This window comes from Brachionichthys hirsutus, chromosome 13, assembly GCF_040956055.1.
Source record: "Brachionichthys hirsutus isolate HB-005 chromosome 13, CSIRO-AGI_Bhir_v1, whole genome shotgun sequence".
In the NCBI taxonomy this organism is placed as follows: Eukaryota; Metazoa; Chordata; class Actinopteri; order Lophiiformes; family Brachionichthyidae; genus Brachionichthys; species Brachionichthys hirsutus.
Window position 1 is genome coordinate 6,585,846 of NC_090909.1, and position 12,697 is coordinate 6,598,542.

At 41.0% G+C, this 12,697-nt stretch overlaps 1 protein-coding gene across 1 annotated transcript; it reads left to right on the forward strand.

Moving 5' to 3' along the window:
• Positions 1-5,087: 5,087 nt before the first annotated feature.
• Positions 5,088-7,795, forward strand: nrsn1l (neurensin 1-like). The gene is made up of 3 exons (XM_068747681.1): positions 5,088-5,147; positions 5,789-5,938; positions 7,391-7,795. Exons 1-3 carry the CDS (start codon positions 5,088-5,090, stop codon positions 7,793-7,795), a joined length of 615 nt encoding a protein of 204 aa, XP_068603782.1.
• Positions 7,796-12,697: the final 4,902 nt, after the last annotated feature.

A 12,697-nucleotide genomic window follows, 5' to 3' on the forward strand; every position in this document is an offset into this window, starting at 1 on the left:
TAGTGACCTTCTGAACTGTGCGCTACCGTCACCCTGCCTATAGCACTGCAGCAGCTCTGCTTCATATAAAACACACAGAGGGAGAGGGATTGTGCCTTATGCAGAGACTTTATTATGCAATTAAAATGTGTGCGTTCTAAAAGCGTAGCTACACTGAAGATAAAAGGGAAAAAAGACTTGAGGTTTAACCACAACCATATCTGTGCATCTGCAATACGTGCTTTTATGAAAGGAGGTAGAAAGCAGCAGCGTGAATTTAACCAGCATTTAATGATGCAATTAAAAAGGTATTCCTGTATTTGAGATAGGCTGGCGTATCCTGATGATATGCTGGAGTTTCAGAGAGATATGACACAAAGAAGAAAAAGAGGAACTTTGACTTAACAAGCATTTGGTGCTATTAAAAGATAACTCAAAGCCTGGTTTCATTCAAGACAATGATAGAAAGGTTTTAAGTTGTAATGTGCTTTTTATAAATCCACATGCATGGTATGAGACAGATAGAAGAGTGTAAAATAGACTCAAATATATGTGTGTGTGTGTGTTTGTTTCATTTATTTTACAAACCGCCTTTACCGGGGCGTGGGGCGTGCTGGAGCCTATCCCAGCAGTCAGCGGGCGAGAGGCAGGATACACCCTGGACAAGCCGCCAGTTCCTCGCAGGTTCCACACATAGACAGACAATCATTCACACACACTCACAGGCAATTTACTGCAAACAACTCACCTAATTTGCATGTTTTTGGTGGTGGGATGAAGCCGGAGAACCTGGAGAGAACCCACTTAGACACAGGGAGAACATGAGAACTCCTCACAGAAAGGCCGCAAGTCGGATTCGAACCTGTGACCTTCTTGTACCACCGTGTTGCCCTTAAAAGGCAGAAAAATGACCTCCTATATGTTATTTGGAGTTAGATTACTAATAAAGGCGCACATAAAAGTTTTTGTCTAGTTCGGAAAGAATAACCTGAAGATGTTTCCTGGGGTTGACCTTTTGTAATGTGGAAGTTCACTCTCAACACTTGCAGCCACTTGAATTTGAATGGCCTCCATAATAGCCTCAAAGCAAAACATATTGGAAAGCTTCCCCAATTTGACCAAGGCAGTGCTGTTCTCGCCACAGATCTTTGTTAATTGTTCTGTTCATTTAGCACCTCCTTAATATAAATACATGTTTAGCAGCTTTACAGTGAGGAGAATAAATGTCTCACAAGGAAGGACTGTGTGATCAGCTGACTGCGCACAGAGTATTCACAAGAGAATTCACAATTGGCACCATGCATCTACACTAGCATTTTGAGAATGACTTGTGAATTTCAATATTGACTACAAGAGACTGAAAGGAACAATTGATGGCCTGGCTCTGTACAAAGCTAAGAAATGTACATTTACTTGCACCAAAAACAATAATTAGCATGTCACGTGTTCGTTAAACCAGTAAGATACAGCATGTAGGAAAGCTTGTAGCTGGTGTGAACATAATTATTGTCAGGTTTCACAGTAGCTTTCTGTTTAAGCTTTCTTTCATGCTAAACAGAAATATCATGTTTCCCTCTGCAAGAAACTGAGCGAGCATATTTTTCATTTTCATTCTTTTTTTTTTCACATTTTCACTGTATTCCAATTCTTAAGTGGAAGTTTCAAAATGAAGTAAAAAAAAATAATAATATATCTCTCAAGCATCACTGCACTGAACTGCCAGCTTGTCAAAAACAGTCCTCCCAGATAACGAGCACCATCCTTACCCTGGATTAGGTTGGACAGGTGTAGAAAAGGAAAGACTGAAACTGGCGTCTGTCATCAAACCTAAATATTGTGGCTTTGGAAAATATTTCCACCCTTTCTGTTTGACAAGCCAATAAATGAAAGGCTTTTCAGAAATAATTAACATGATGGGTTGGATGCTCCACTGTATTGACAGTGGTTTATAGTCTGGTGTGGGTTGATGCACAGGTAATTTTTAAGATACCAGACAAGTACAATGCATAATTTATCACACCACATAATAACCCTAGCAAGCGAGTGAATAAGGAAGTAATAAGGGCACCAAGGCGTGCAGCTGAAATAACTGATAATGCTTTACAATGGCTTCCAAATAGAGCAGATAAAAAAAAAGTCCTGTTTGCATATCATCTTAAAGGGAAGTGTAATTATCTGTCAGCCAATCAACACCTAGCACTCACTTCCTGCGACTGACCTTGCTGGACTCGTAACCATGGAAATGATTTCCTCTTTCTGATAGCGCTATGCTTCAAAAACACCAGTGAGTGTGAGAGAGTACAACAAATAGAAATGTCTTTCTTACAACGGGGCACCTTGGAAACTGTCTAATCCTGCCTTTTATGTCTGTATAATAAATATGCAAGGATGATGAGTCTCTCTCTCTGTCTCACACACACACACACACACACTCACACACGCACACACACACAGTACAGATCTATGTTCTGCCTAGAAGCAAGCAAACAAACTTTTCGCACACACAGTTGGGTAAATATGTGAAAATGACAGTATTTGCTTTCTTTTCATTTGGGATGTGTTTTGACAGTCTGCATAAATAATGCATCTACAGAAGACATTGAAATATTTAAAGAACAAGAATGGAGCGTATCTGTGTTTTTGTGTGTGTGTGTGCAAGGTTGTTTATTGTTACACCGGTTTAGCTGCGAATCATGCCTTGAAGTGAGTCGGCGCTTTAATGAGCGCTGCTGCAAGCAGAGGCAGAATTGTTCCTGTAGTTTGCCTTCTCTCAAGGCATTATCAGGCAGTAACAGTTGGTGAAAGCAGCAGTCATATTAAGTAGACTGTTCCATCAAACTGACATTTGATGGACACTTCAGAGACTCCAAAATTGCACAAAAACATACCTTACATTTCAATAATCATCTCATTGTTGGTGAAAACTTAAAATGACTCAGCCAGGGAATAGAAGGACTATTGCACTCAACATGTAGAAGATGCATTTGGATTTATTTATCCTGAAATGAGACACTGAGAGTTAGGGTTCTTCACTTTATTGACATGGTGCAACCACTAAGCACTTATCATTTTTGTGATCACCGGGCAAAGACACATTTAGACACAGAGACACAGGGGGAACATCTAAACTAAATATAGAAAGACAAAAAATATGGGATTTGAACAAAAAGCCTTCTTCTTATTGCAATGCAACAATTTTTGCCATCATATTGCCCAAACATGCCACCTATTTATTTTTTTTTGAAATTCCAAGAGCATGTTGTATCCAGTTTGTGCTCATTATGAAAACCGTCAGAGTAAATAATTTTAAAACTTTATTGATAAAAATTCTAAAATAACAACTGGATTGTATGGAAAAGTGCAATAGAAAAATAATCAAGCTGAAAAAAAAAGTTGGATGGAGACATAAGAACTAAACATGTCCTACAAATGAGCACAGTGGGACCACAAATGTCATGACAAATATTTACGTGTTGTTGGACAATGAGTGGATCTCATCCACTCATTGGTTATCTTAGTAGTTATCTTAAGTAATAAAGTAGATGTTGTCCTCTTTAATCAGCATCATATACATATATATTTCTCTCGGTCTTCACGCATGCGCAGTGTGCTCGTCGTTCAGCTGATTCACATCAGATCAGAAGCAGCGCAGGAGATCAACCGGTCCGACAGGTGCATGGATGCCCAGTGAGAAAGCGGCCGCTACCATCCACAGGGTAAGACTGAGCCCCCCCCCCGAGGTCTCGTCGGCGGGGGAGACAGGAGGAGGATGCGGGAGCGGCAAGGTGCGAGGCTGGTGGGGGGGGGGGGGGGGGGGGGGGGGGGGGAGGCGCGACGGGGTTAAGCGTGAAACGGGGCTGCGTGGCCGCGACGCTTCACTGACGTCCAGTACCGGCGATCACTTTCTGTCTGCGCTAGATTGGAATAACCACCATGAGTATATGTCGTCCGGGATTCTATAATAATAATAATAATACACGACATATCATATCTCATCAGTTGGCTGCAGGAGGGAACCGGTGAAGTCATAGACCCGACATTAGTTGGAGCTCCTGCAGGGTGTTCTTAATATAAATTAAATGTTTGAAACTTTTCATTCCTGAACAGGGTTCAACCCGGATTGAAGCCGTGTGAGTCTGGAAGAAAGTTTGGGACGAATTTGACAGAACTGCTATGAACTTTCTGAAGCTGAGCACTCAGGACTTGTTTAAATTCATGTGGTGTGAACAAACAATGTTTTGTTGTTGTTTGTGTTATATTGTTAATTTGTAATGATTAACTGTAACTTAATCAGAAACGACACCAAAAACATTGTACTTGCATTTTCCCCGTATAGTAATTATTGTGGCCGCTTTAAGCATTGGTTGCAGCAGTAATCATCCTCCTCATGGACTCATACGACCTACTGATGTCACACAGATGTTCCTGGTTCTTCTTTTTTTTTCTTCTTCTCCCCTCTAAATCTGTCAGTGGGATTTAGGTCACAGGGCTCATCATCGTCCATTTGTTCCCTGAAATTGGACAGACTTTGGGAAGCACACTCTCTGTGAAGTACACGATTTGGACTTGGATGATCTTAAATTACCTCCGCAGCAGATACATAAGAAATTATATTCTCTTTTGTGACATGTATCAATTCTCAGAGATGGTCCTTTTGCAGACATCTTTTTTCCAGTGCACCTCCCTATACGGATGCTCTCTCATCAGGCTTTGATTCACAGTCAGGTTAAACATACTTTTTTTTTTTAACACAGGCTGAGCTCAGGCATTCATGGCTGCCTGGACAGAAGGAATGGAATCAGGAGAATAACTCACCCGTGACTCACCCGTGGGCGGTAATACAGCCACCACAGGGCCACGGCAGCCATGCATCGTTCACATGTGGCAACAATAACTGGGGCAATCTGGCAATGCAGGCTGAGATTTATATTCAGTCTCTGAAGCCTCTTATTGAGGGAAATTCATATTCAGCAGATAAACAGTGTTTCTGGTACAGCGACCTATAGGAGCTAATGTGAACACACATCAATCTATCTGAATATATATTACCTAGCTCTATGCTTATATGAGTGTCTGTTACTGCAGGTGCACAAGGTGTGTGTGGTGTGATGGCGCTGCGCTCTGAGGCCTGCATCATTTCTTCAGGAGGAGAATCCTCCGGGAGTGAGGTGAGCTTTATTTTGCCGGGTGATGATTAAGATTTATTGCATTTTTTTTATGGCATCTTGGCAACACTAACAATACATTTTTCATGCTGTCACGGCTTTAAAATAAACGACACTATAAATGAAGTCCCTCCAGGATCACCATGAGCATCAATGTTGTGTGTATTAAGCATTAGCCCTACAGTGGAGGCAAACAGGACCCAATAAAGCCTAGACTTTAACCCCGATGCACATTGTTTTACTTTGATTTTGTATATTTACTTCCACAACAGTGCAACATGTAAACCAATCGCCTGCTTTGTAAGGTCGTTCAGGTGAAGTGAACTTGTGTTTTGTGAAAAGTGTGACGTTTCACACCAGAAACAAACAGAAGCAATCATTACAATAATATATATATATATCTGTTATATTTTTATGCATGCAGTCATCAAAGAAGATATATTATTACCGGGTGCTTAAAACAAAGCGTAATGAGTACGTGCACATATACCCTGTATGTCTTCACTCATTCAAACCGGTCTCGGTCCTCAGCGGCTCTGTGAATGAGATTACATTTGCTGAGCTGTAATCTGATGTGCAACCTCTACAAACCTGAGAGATTCAGCCTAATGTCATCAGTTAAAATGCGTGCATCATCCTCCCAGGCAGGTTCAAGCTGTCTTCAGTTTGGGGTCCGTTCCTATCTGCACCAGTTCTACGAGGAGTGTTCGTCCTCCGTGTTGGAGAGAGACTCGGAGGACCGGGGATTAGAGAGGCGGAGGGCGACGCTGTGGTGGGGTTCGGCCGTGTGGAAGGTAAAGGAGCGGCAGCCTTCGGTCTGTTATCATTATTTACTGACACTTAATCTGAGTTTGTGGATGTTATAGCTTCTTAAATCAAAAGTTGTTGAGCCACATTTTATGAATGTTTTATCATGTTAAATGTTTTAAATATTCACATGTAATTGATTTACTTTTTTAAAGACACTGTAATATGTTCTGGTTGCAGTGCACAGCCTCTGGTAGTTTTGGACTTGTATGGTTAGGAGGGATATTGTTCATTTCCTTTTATTTGCTCTTGAGCTTAAATTCTGTTCAAATTTATATCATTGATGTAGATAATTAGCATTTTTGTGTGAAATATAAAGAAAATGTGAAATATAAAGAAAATGTTATAATAATGATTTATCAATATAATAATATTTAGAAAGAAAACGGCATTTTATCATATCTGATGTCATTCATATTTCAATGCCTTCAGTATGGCAATCCAAACACTTAGAGAGAAAGATTCAGAGTGTGCTCAAACAAACAATCACATTTCTATCAAATATTTGCATCGTTTTTAAACAAGAGCATCATCGTAACCATAGAAACGCTCACATATAATGATTGGGCCTTAAATGCCACACCTACCAACTACAAGAGGAGCGGGAAAGAGACCGTCGCTGTTGGCAGGGGAACACCAAGAATGCGTATCACATTCAATATTTAATGATGCTGTGTTTGTGACATAATTCCCACATGGATGGAAAAATCCTCCGGCTCTTGGGGAAGGGATTTCAGCATTTCTTGACAGTGGACATAAAACAAAAGGAGACACAGATTTATCTAATGCATAATTTTCTGTTGCTGGAAGGCCTCATATTCATTAATCATCATTGGTGAACAATAACTGGCCTTTATTTTATTTCTGAGTCATTTGCAATCTAATTATAACACTGTTCCTACTCTACGGCTGACTTGAACAGGATTCATTACTCATCCCTTCCTCTGCAACTACATCAATCACTGTAACTTATTAAAGTCCATTGTGGGCTGACTGTGTTTGTAAAAGCTTTAAGTGCACGCTATTTTAACAATACGTAAATATTCACTTTTTTTTGTGTTAGCCATTTCTGTGTTTCCCCAAATTCTGATCTTAAGGATATATTTCCTTTGTGTTCTGGAAGAGCGCACGGTGTCTTCTACTGATTAGTTTCTCCTGCCAACAATGAGCTTCCCCCGGCATAAAAACGCTCTCATATACTTATTGTACACACAGTGCCTTTCCAATTGGCTTCTCTGCATGATGAACTGCAGGCAGTGGTGTGGTGATATTTGTAAAGGTGAGGGATTGCATATAGGCCCCCCTGCCCATTTGGCAATTTGGAATTTTTGCATTACAAACAACAAAATGACCTTTCTTACGAGTGCTGAGGAAAGATTACTGCAACCACCATGATATAAATTACCAATTAATGTTTCTATCTCTGTCTCCCCCCCCAGGTGTCCTTGGCCTTGGGTCTCCTCATGCTAACTGCTGGTATTGTTGGCCTGTCAGTGGGTTACTCCACCCCTCATAAAATAGAGTCATTTGGAGAGGGAGATCTGTTCTTTGTGGACACCGAGGCCATCAGCTTCAACAGGGGGCTGCACATGAGCACTGGGGCTGGCACTGCACTCTCCTGCCTCGGTTCAGCCCTTGTGGTGATGGGAGTTGCCGTTTGGGTCTTCCCAAAGTCCAACTTAAAAGAAACACTGTTCCACTTAGGGGGGGAAGGAGAACGGAGGGGGGAGCTGGGGTCAAAGTGGAAGATTCATCGGGACTTGATCTCCGAGCCCCCAGGAATGGAGGCGGGGAAAATACCATCCACAGTGTCCAAAGTGGAAACTGTGCAGCCAACTTCTTAAAAAAGGGATTCCTGCTGATTTGTGTAGTCGTTGGTTCTAATCCCAAGGCATCATTTACCTGCTCTTATGATTGGTTTTGGACGTGTTTTAATTTATTACCAACCGTCCGTACGGTCATATGAGAATTTGCTTTGTAAGACGGATGGTGTAGTTAGATATTAAAATCACACAAACACACACACACACACACACACATGCACCAGGATTTAAATCAGCAAAATGAACCAATCCAATGGATCCACAGCGAAAGTAGGATTCAGAACTGCTGCGATCAACACATGCCCAGTCACACGTACTCGCATTCATCCACTCACATCCACACACATGCACAAATTCGTGCTCCATTGAAAATATCACCTATTTTCTCCCCACTGTAATCTGCTTTCCTAATTGCCTGCAATCTGTGTCTCCAGGCAACAGTCAGGCTTGAAGTGCTCTATTTCCAACTCCGAACAAACGCTGATTGGTGTGAAAATAAGGAGAGGGGAAGTGTGGGGCCAATCAGATTGTTTGTTTACATCCAGCAGCGACTAAGCGATGAAGAAGAGGCGAACACCTTGCACTGGCACCTCAGCAGCCACTTGAGTTGGATTTTATTTAAATTGATTTGAAAAAGAGAGGCTACGAGTTTGGAAAAAATGTCAATAAAAAAACTGGATGTTGTATTGATGTTTCTTTGTTCTATTGCGTTATTGGCTCTGGTGAAGATAATTGAATAAAATGAGGATGAAGCGTCGTTGGAGCAAAATAAATGACCAAAATAAAATTGTGATTTGCATATCTAAATGTGTTAAAGCTGTGTTAATGTTTCATTATTGGGTTCCACTGCCACATGAATATTGCAAAGCTGTTTTAACCCACAGTAAGTGAGCATTTTAATATGCACTGAACACACAGCAAGATAAAGAGCTGCTGCTAAAATACAGGAAATAAACAGTGAATGCAAGAAGATGACTTTATACTAGTGAACTCATCTTTCCAAGAAACAAGATCATTCCACTTGTAAAGAAATCATAACATGATTTCATTTTAGTTTTTAAAGCAGCTCAGGTATTAAACTAATTAAAATGTTCACCTGATGATTGCATAAAACGAACAGTTAAGGCATCCCTATAGATTTACAGCATGAATGTGTATTCATAAATTGGTTCATGAGACATGCAGTGAAAACTACTCAACTGAGAAAAGGATCATTTACGGTATGTCAGTGGGAATTGTCGGCTTTATGAATATCTATGGATGACCTTCAGGGATTTTACTGGATATTTGTTAAAATGGCAGCTTAACGTGAGTTCTGTCCTTGTCCTTGGACCTAACAAAGATAAAACATGTTTTTGGACATGATATGTTCGACAATTATTATTCAGAACTTCTGTAAATTTGAACATAACTAGCATCAAAGGGTGCAGAACCATCAATAAGTAATACATACTAAGCAGTTAATAATTCTCAATTAGTGATCAAATATAATCAGATAATTTACCATATACCATTTGTGAGATGTAACAAGTGAGATGTCGTTAAGGATACACACACGAGTGTGTGTGTGTGTGTGTGACTTCATTGTGTTACTATGGGGAGTCACAGCTGTGAGTGTGACTCATCTTATCTAATCACCTAATGTTCACTTTAAGACGTCTCACACTTCTCCAAAATGCATATGCACACTTGCTCAAGGTCACAACTTCACCTCAGTGTTCTTTGCATTAGAGTGTGTATTAATTCCTAATTTGACCTTTATTTAACCAGGTAAGTTAATTGAGAATTACAGTAATTATCTTTTTAAAAAATGACCTGGTCCTAAGTCGCATGTTTTCAGTGGTGGGAGGAAGCCGGAGAACCCGGAGAGAACCCACGCAGACACGGGGAGAACATGAACTTGAAACTCTTTTCAAGTTGTGGTTGAAACAACATTACAGATGATACGCACATTGCATGTTATATTCAGGGGTTCAAAGTGTTATATTTTGTATTGCAAATTGCAGTACAATTATTATATGCTCATACATAGACTTTCTTCCTTTCTTGCTTTTCTTTCCTCCTCCTGTGGCAAAATCGTCCAATCAGTGCTGCAAATTACTGCCGTCACGCAAACTATCTTCGATCTACGTTGTCAAGATATCCCGTGCACACTCTGAGCACATGTCTCCATGGCTGATTTAAACGCGTTGGCTTAATAGCAAGTGTGTGTAAGTGCAAAATGAGATAGAAAAGGGGAAGCTGTGGCAGAGATTCCTGTGAAGATGGAGGCTGATACGCTCCAGCGGATGCAAAGCCCAGAGTGTGAGTCACGCTGCTGTGGGACAGAGCCGTGGAGGATTGGTCTCCAGTCTGCACGGCTGATTGGCAGAGCCATCGTCCCAGTATCTGTGTGTGAATGCTGGGAGTCTAACTGATATGATACTGTAACGCCGCTTCAGCTGGGGAGAGCAGACAGGAATGTGGAGCATCTCCCCGCCACTGAGTGTGTACTCTTTGGATAAAAGCAGCTCTGCTGCAGTCATTAATCTGTCGTTTTGTTCATGATTAATAAACCATTTATTTAGCCAGAGCCAGGAAAGGTCGACAAAGATACAACAACCAAAAAAAACAAAAGGATTCAGCCTGAGAAAAATGGCACAAACATCATTGAGTACAAAACAACACAATTAAGCTAATGTGCATTGAATCACTGCACTTATTAAAAATCACATTTTTAAAGGAAACCATCTTAAAGTCTTTGTAAACAACAGCTGTTTTGTCGGCCAATTCCCTCAAACGATAATGTAAATGATGTGACACCACATTTGCATGTTTATAGCAGTGGAGCCTCATTTTAGGTCAGTGGCAGGTAAAAAAAAAAAGAGAATTTCAAGTAAACGACGAGTTCATGATTACAGGCAAATGCTGATGTTTGAAATAAAACGAGGAAGGTAAATATCGGCATTACATTTCATGCCAATTCTTCCAGTTGTTTAAATGTTTTAGCCTCGACAGCGGTAGACGAGTGACATTATCATCTATAGAGCTATGATCAAATGATTAGGTAGAATTAAATATGACCACTACCACATACCCCTATGCACATTCTATAATTACCTTTATTTATTGACTGTTCAGATGAATGAAAAGGTCCAAACCTGACATTTGTTTATAGACATGTGCTTGAAAGTCCCCATTTCCTCTTCTCATCGTCATTAAAGTCAGAACTCCTACATTAGATCACACCCGAGGTGTTTCGTGCCGCTACGCTACACATATGGATCGTAAAGGGAACTCTGGCAATCACCATTCACATCCCCAACGCTGGATGAGGTTGCGTTTATCGTCCGACCATCATTCACTCTGCTGCTGCTACCTGCTACTCTCTCATGTGATTCTCGCTGCCTCCTTATTACCGTACTTAAAATGGCATCTGTTGCCTTCTGCATTTATGTGTCTCTTGCTATCTTTGTGATTTGCATCTGCTCCTCCGTCTTCTGTTTCCCGCTTTGGATGATGTTTATGTGCTCCCCCGCACCCCCCCCCCAAAAAACAACTTGTGGTGCTTGGATCTATTTGAGGAGCAACAATGAAGTAACTTACCACATTCAAAGCAATTTAAAATGTGTTTAACATGTGCAAAACAGCAAAAGCAAGATGCTGCAATCTTGGGGAATTTAGTAAAAGATGTCAATGTACTTATTGAAAAGCAAATGACAGACAGACGTGCGGCCATTGTGAAGTGCTGCAGGGAATATGAGACATGGACCAGAGGAAAAGAATGTCATTAGAGACAGAAGAGCAAAGGGAGACTCGCTAACATTCTCATTTGTCATTAGGTGCCTTCAGGCTGAAATGAACTAAACATGCACGGAGCTCCATTACAAGTGAAGCAACAGCAGGCGATCACATCGCCAATGAGCTCATCCGAATTCCAGAGCTTGTAACGGTTGACCACACACACATACAGTATATCCCACATCACGACATGAAGAGATGGGGGGAGTTTTCTTTCCTTCCACAAACACAACTCAACCTAGGCATTTGAAATGGGCAAAATGTTATCCGGGCAGCCCATCACCGTGAAATACTCATCTACCGTCCACATACTGTACGTGTGCAGAAAGTTCACGGTGTGCATAGCAATATGGAGACAGCCGTGGCTTCTCCACTATCATTTTACCCTAAGAGCTCTTCCACTATTGCGCTCCAGCATTCAAAGCGCAACGCGTTAGTCAGCATCAGCGGTCACACGCACTCGCTGTTCATTCGAGATAAAGATCTCTGCAGTCTACCATCAATAAACCTTCACTCAGCTGACGTTTGAGGCTCTGAAGATGAAAGGAGATCCAGCGTGCAGACGGACACCCAGTTTCATCAGCCACGCATCTCATTGCAAGAGCAGGCGCGATCGCGTCTTGGAAAAAGGAAGCAGAGCTGTTCAGATGTAATGCAGAGTAAAAAGTTGATTTCAAAGACGTTATCGAACCCGATAGCAGAATAAATAAACATAAACTCTGATCTTCATTTAGAAACCTGACCGGCTAATTGAAGAAACAAACATTAATTTAGAGCAAATGGATGTTGATTACTTCCAAGTTCCGCTGCACTGAACAGTGTGAGGTTAAACTTTAATTACCTCCTGGTGGAGGATATATTTTTGCTGCTGTTGCTTATCTTGTTACTCTAAAGATATTTGTGTGTGTGTGTGTGTGTGTGTGTGTGTGTGTGTGTGTGTAGGTGTGTGTGTGTGTGTGTGTGTGGATTGGATTTGAAGGTGAAAGACTACCAATTTACAGGGCCAAATTTTACAAGATGAATCATTGTAGTTGCGAACTTCATGGATAATGTTTGGACAACCCCACAAGATACAGAACACTTCAATTCATCATTTGGATCCAAATATTATTCGAGACCTGTTGATCCAGAGTAATTAATTGT

Coding starts and splice junctions, on each gene's coding strand:
- nrsn1l (XM_068747681.1), top strand. CDS start 5,088: ATGGCGCTGCGCTCTGAGGCCTGCATCATTTCTTCAGGAGGAGAATCC. Junction 5,148..5,788: donor GAGAATCCTCCGGGAGTGAG/GTGAGCTTTATT, acceptor TCATCCTCCCAG/GCAGGTTCAAGCTGTCTTCA. Junction 5,939..7,390: donor GGGGTTCGGCCGTGTGGAAG/GTAAAGGAGCGG, acceptor CTCCCCCCCCAG/GTGTCCTTGGCCTTGGGTCT.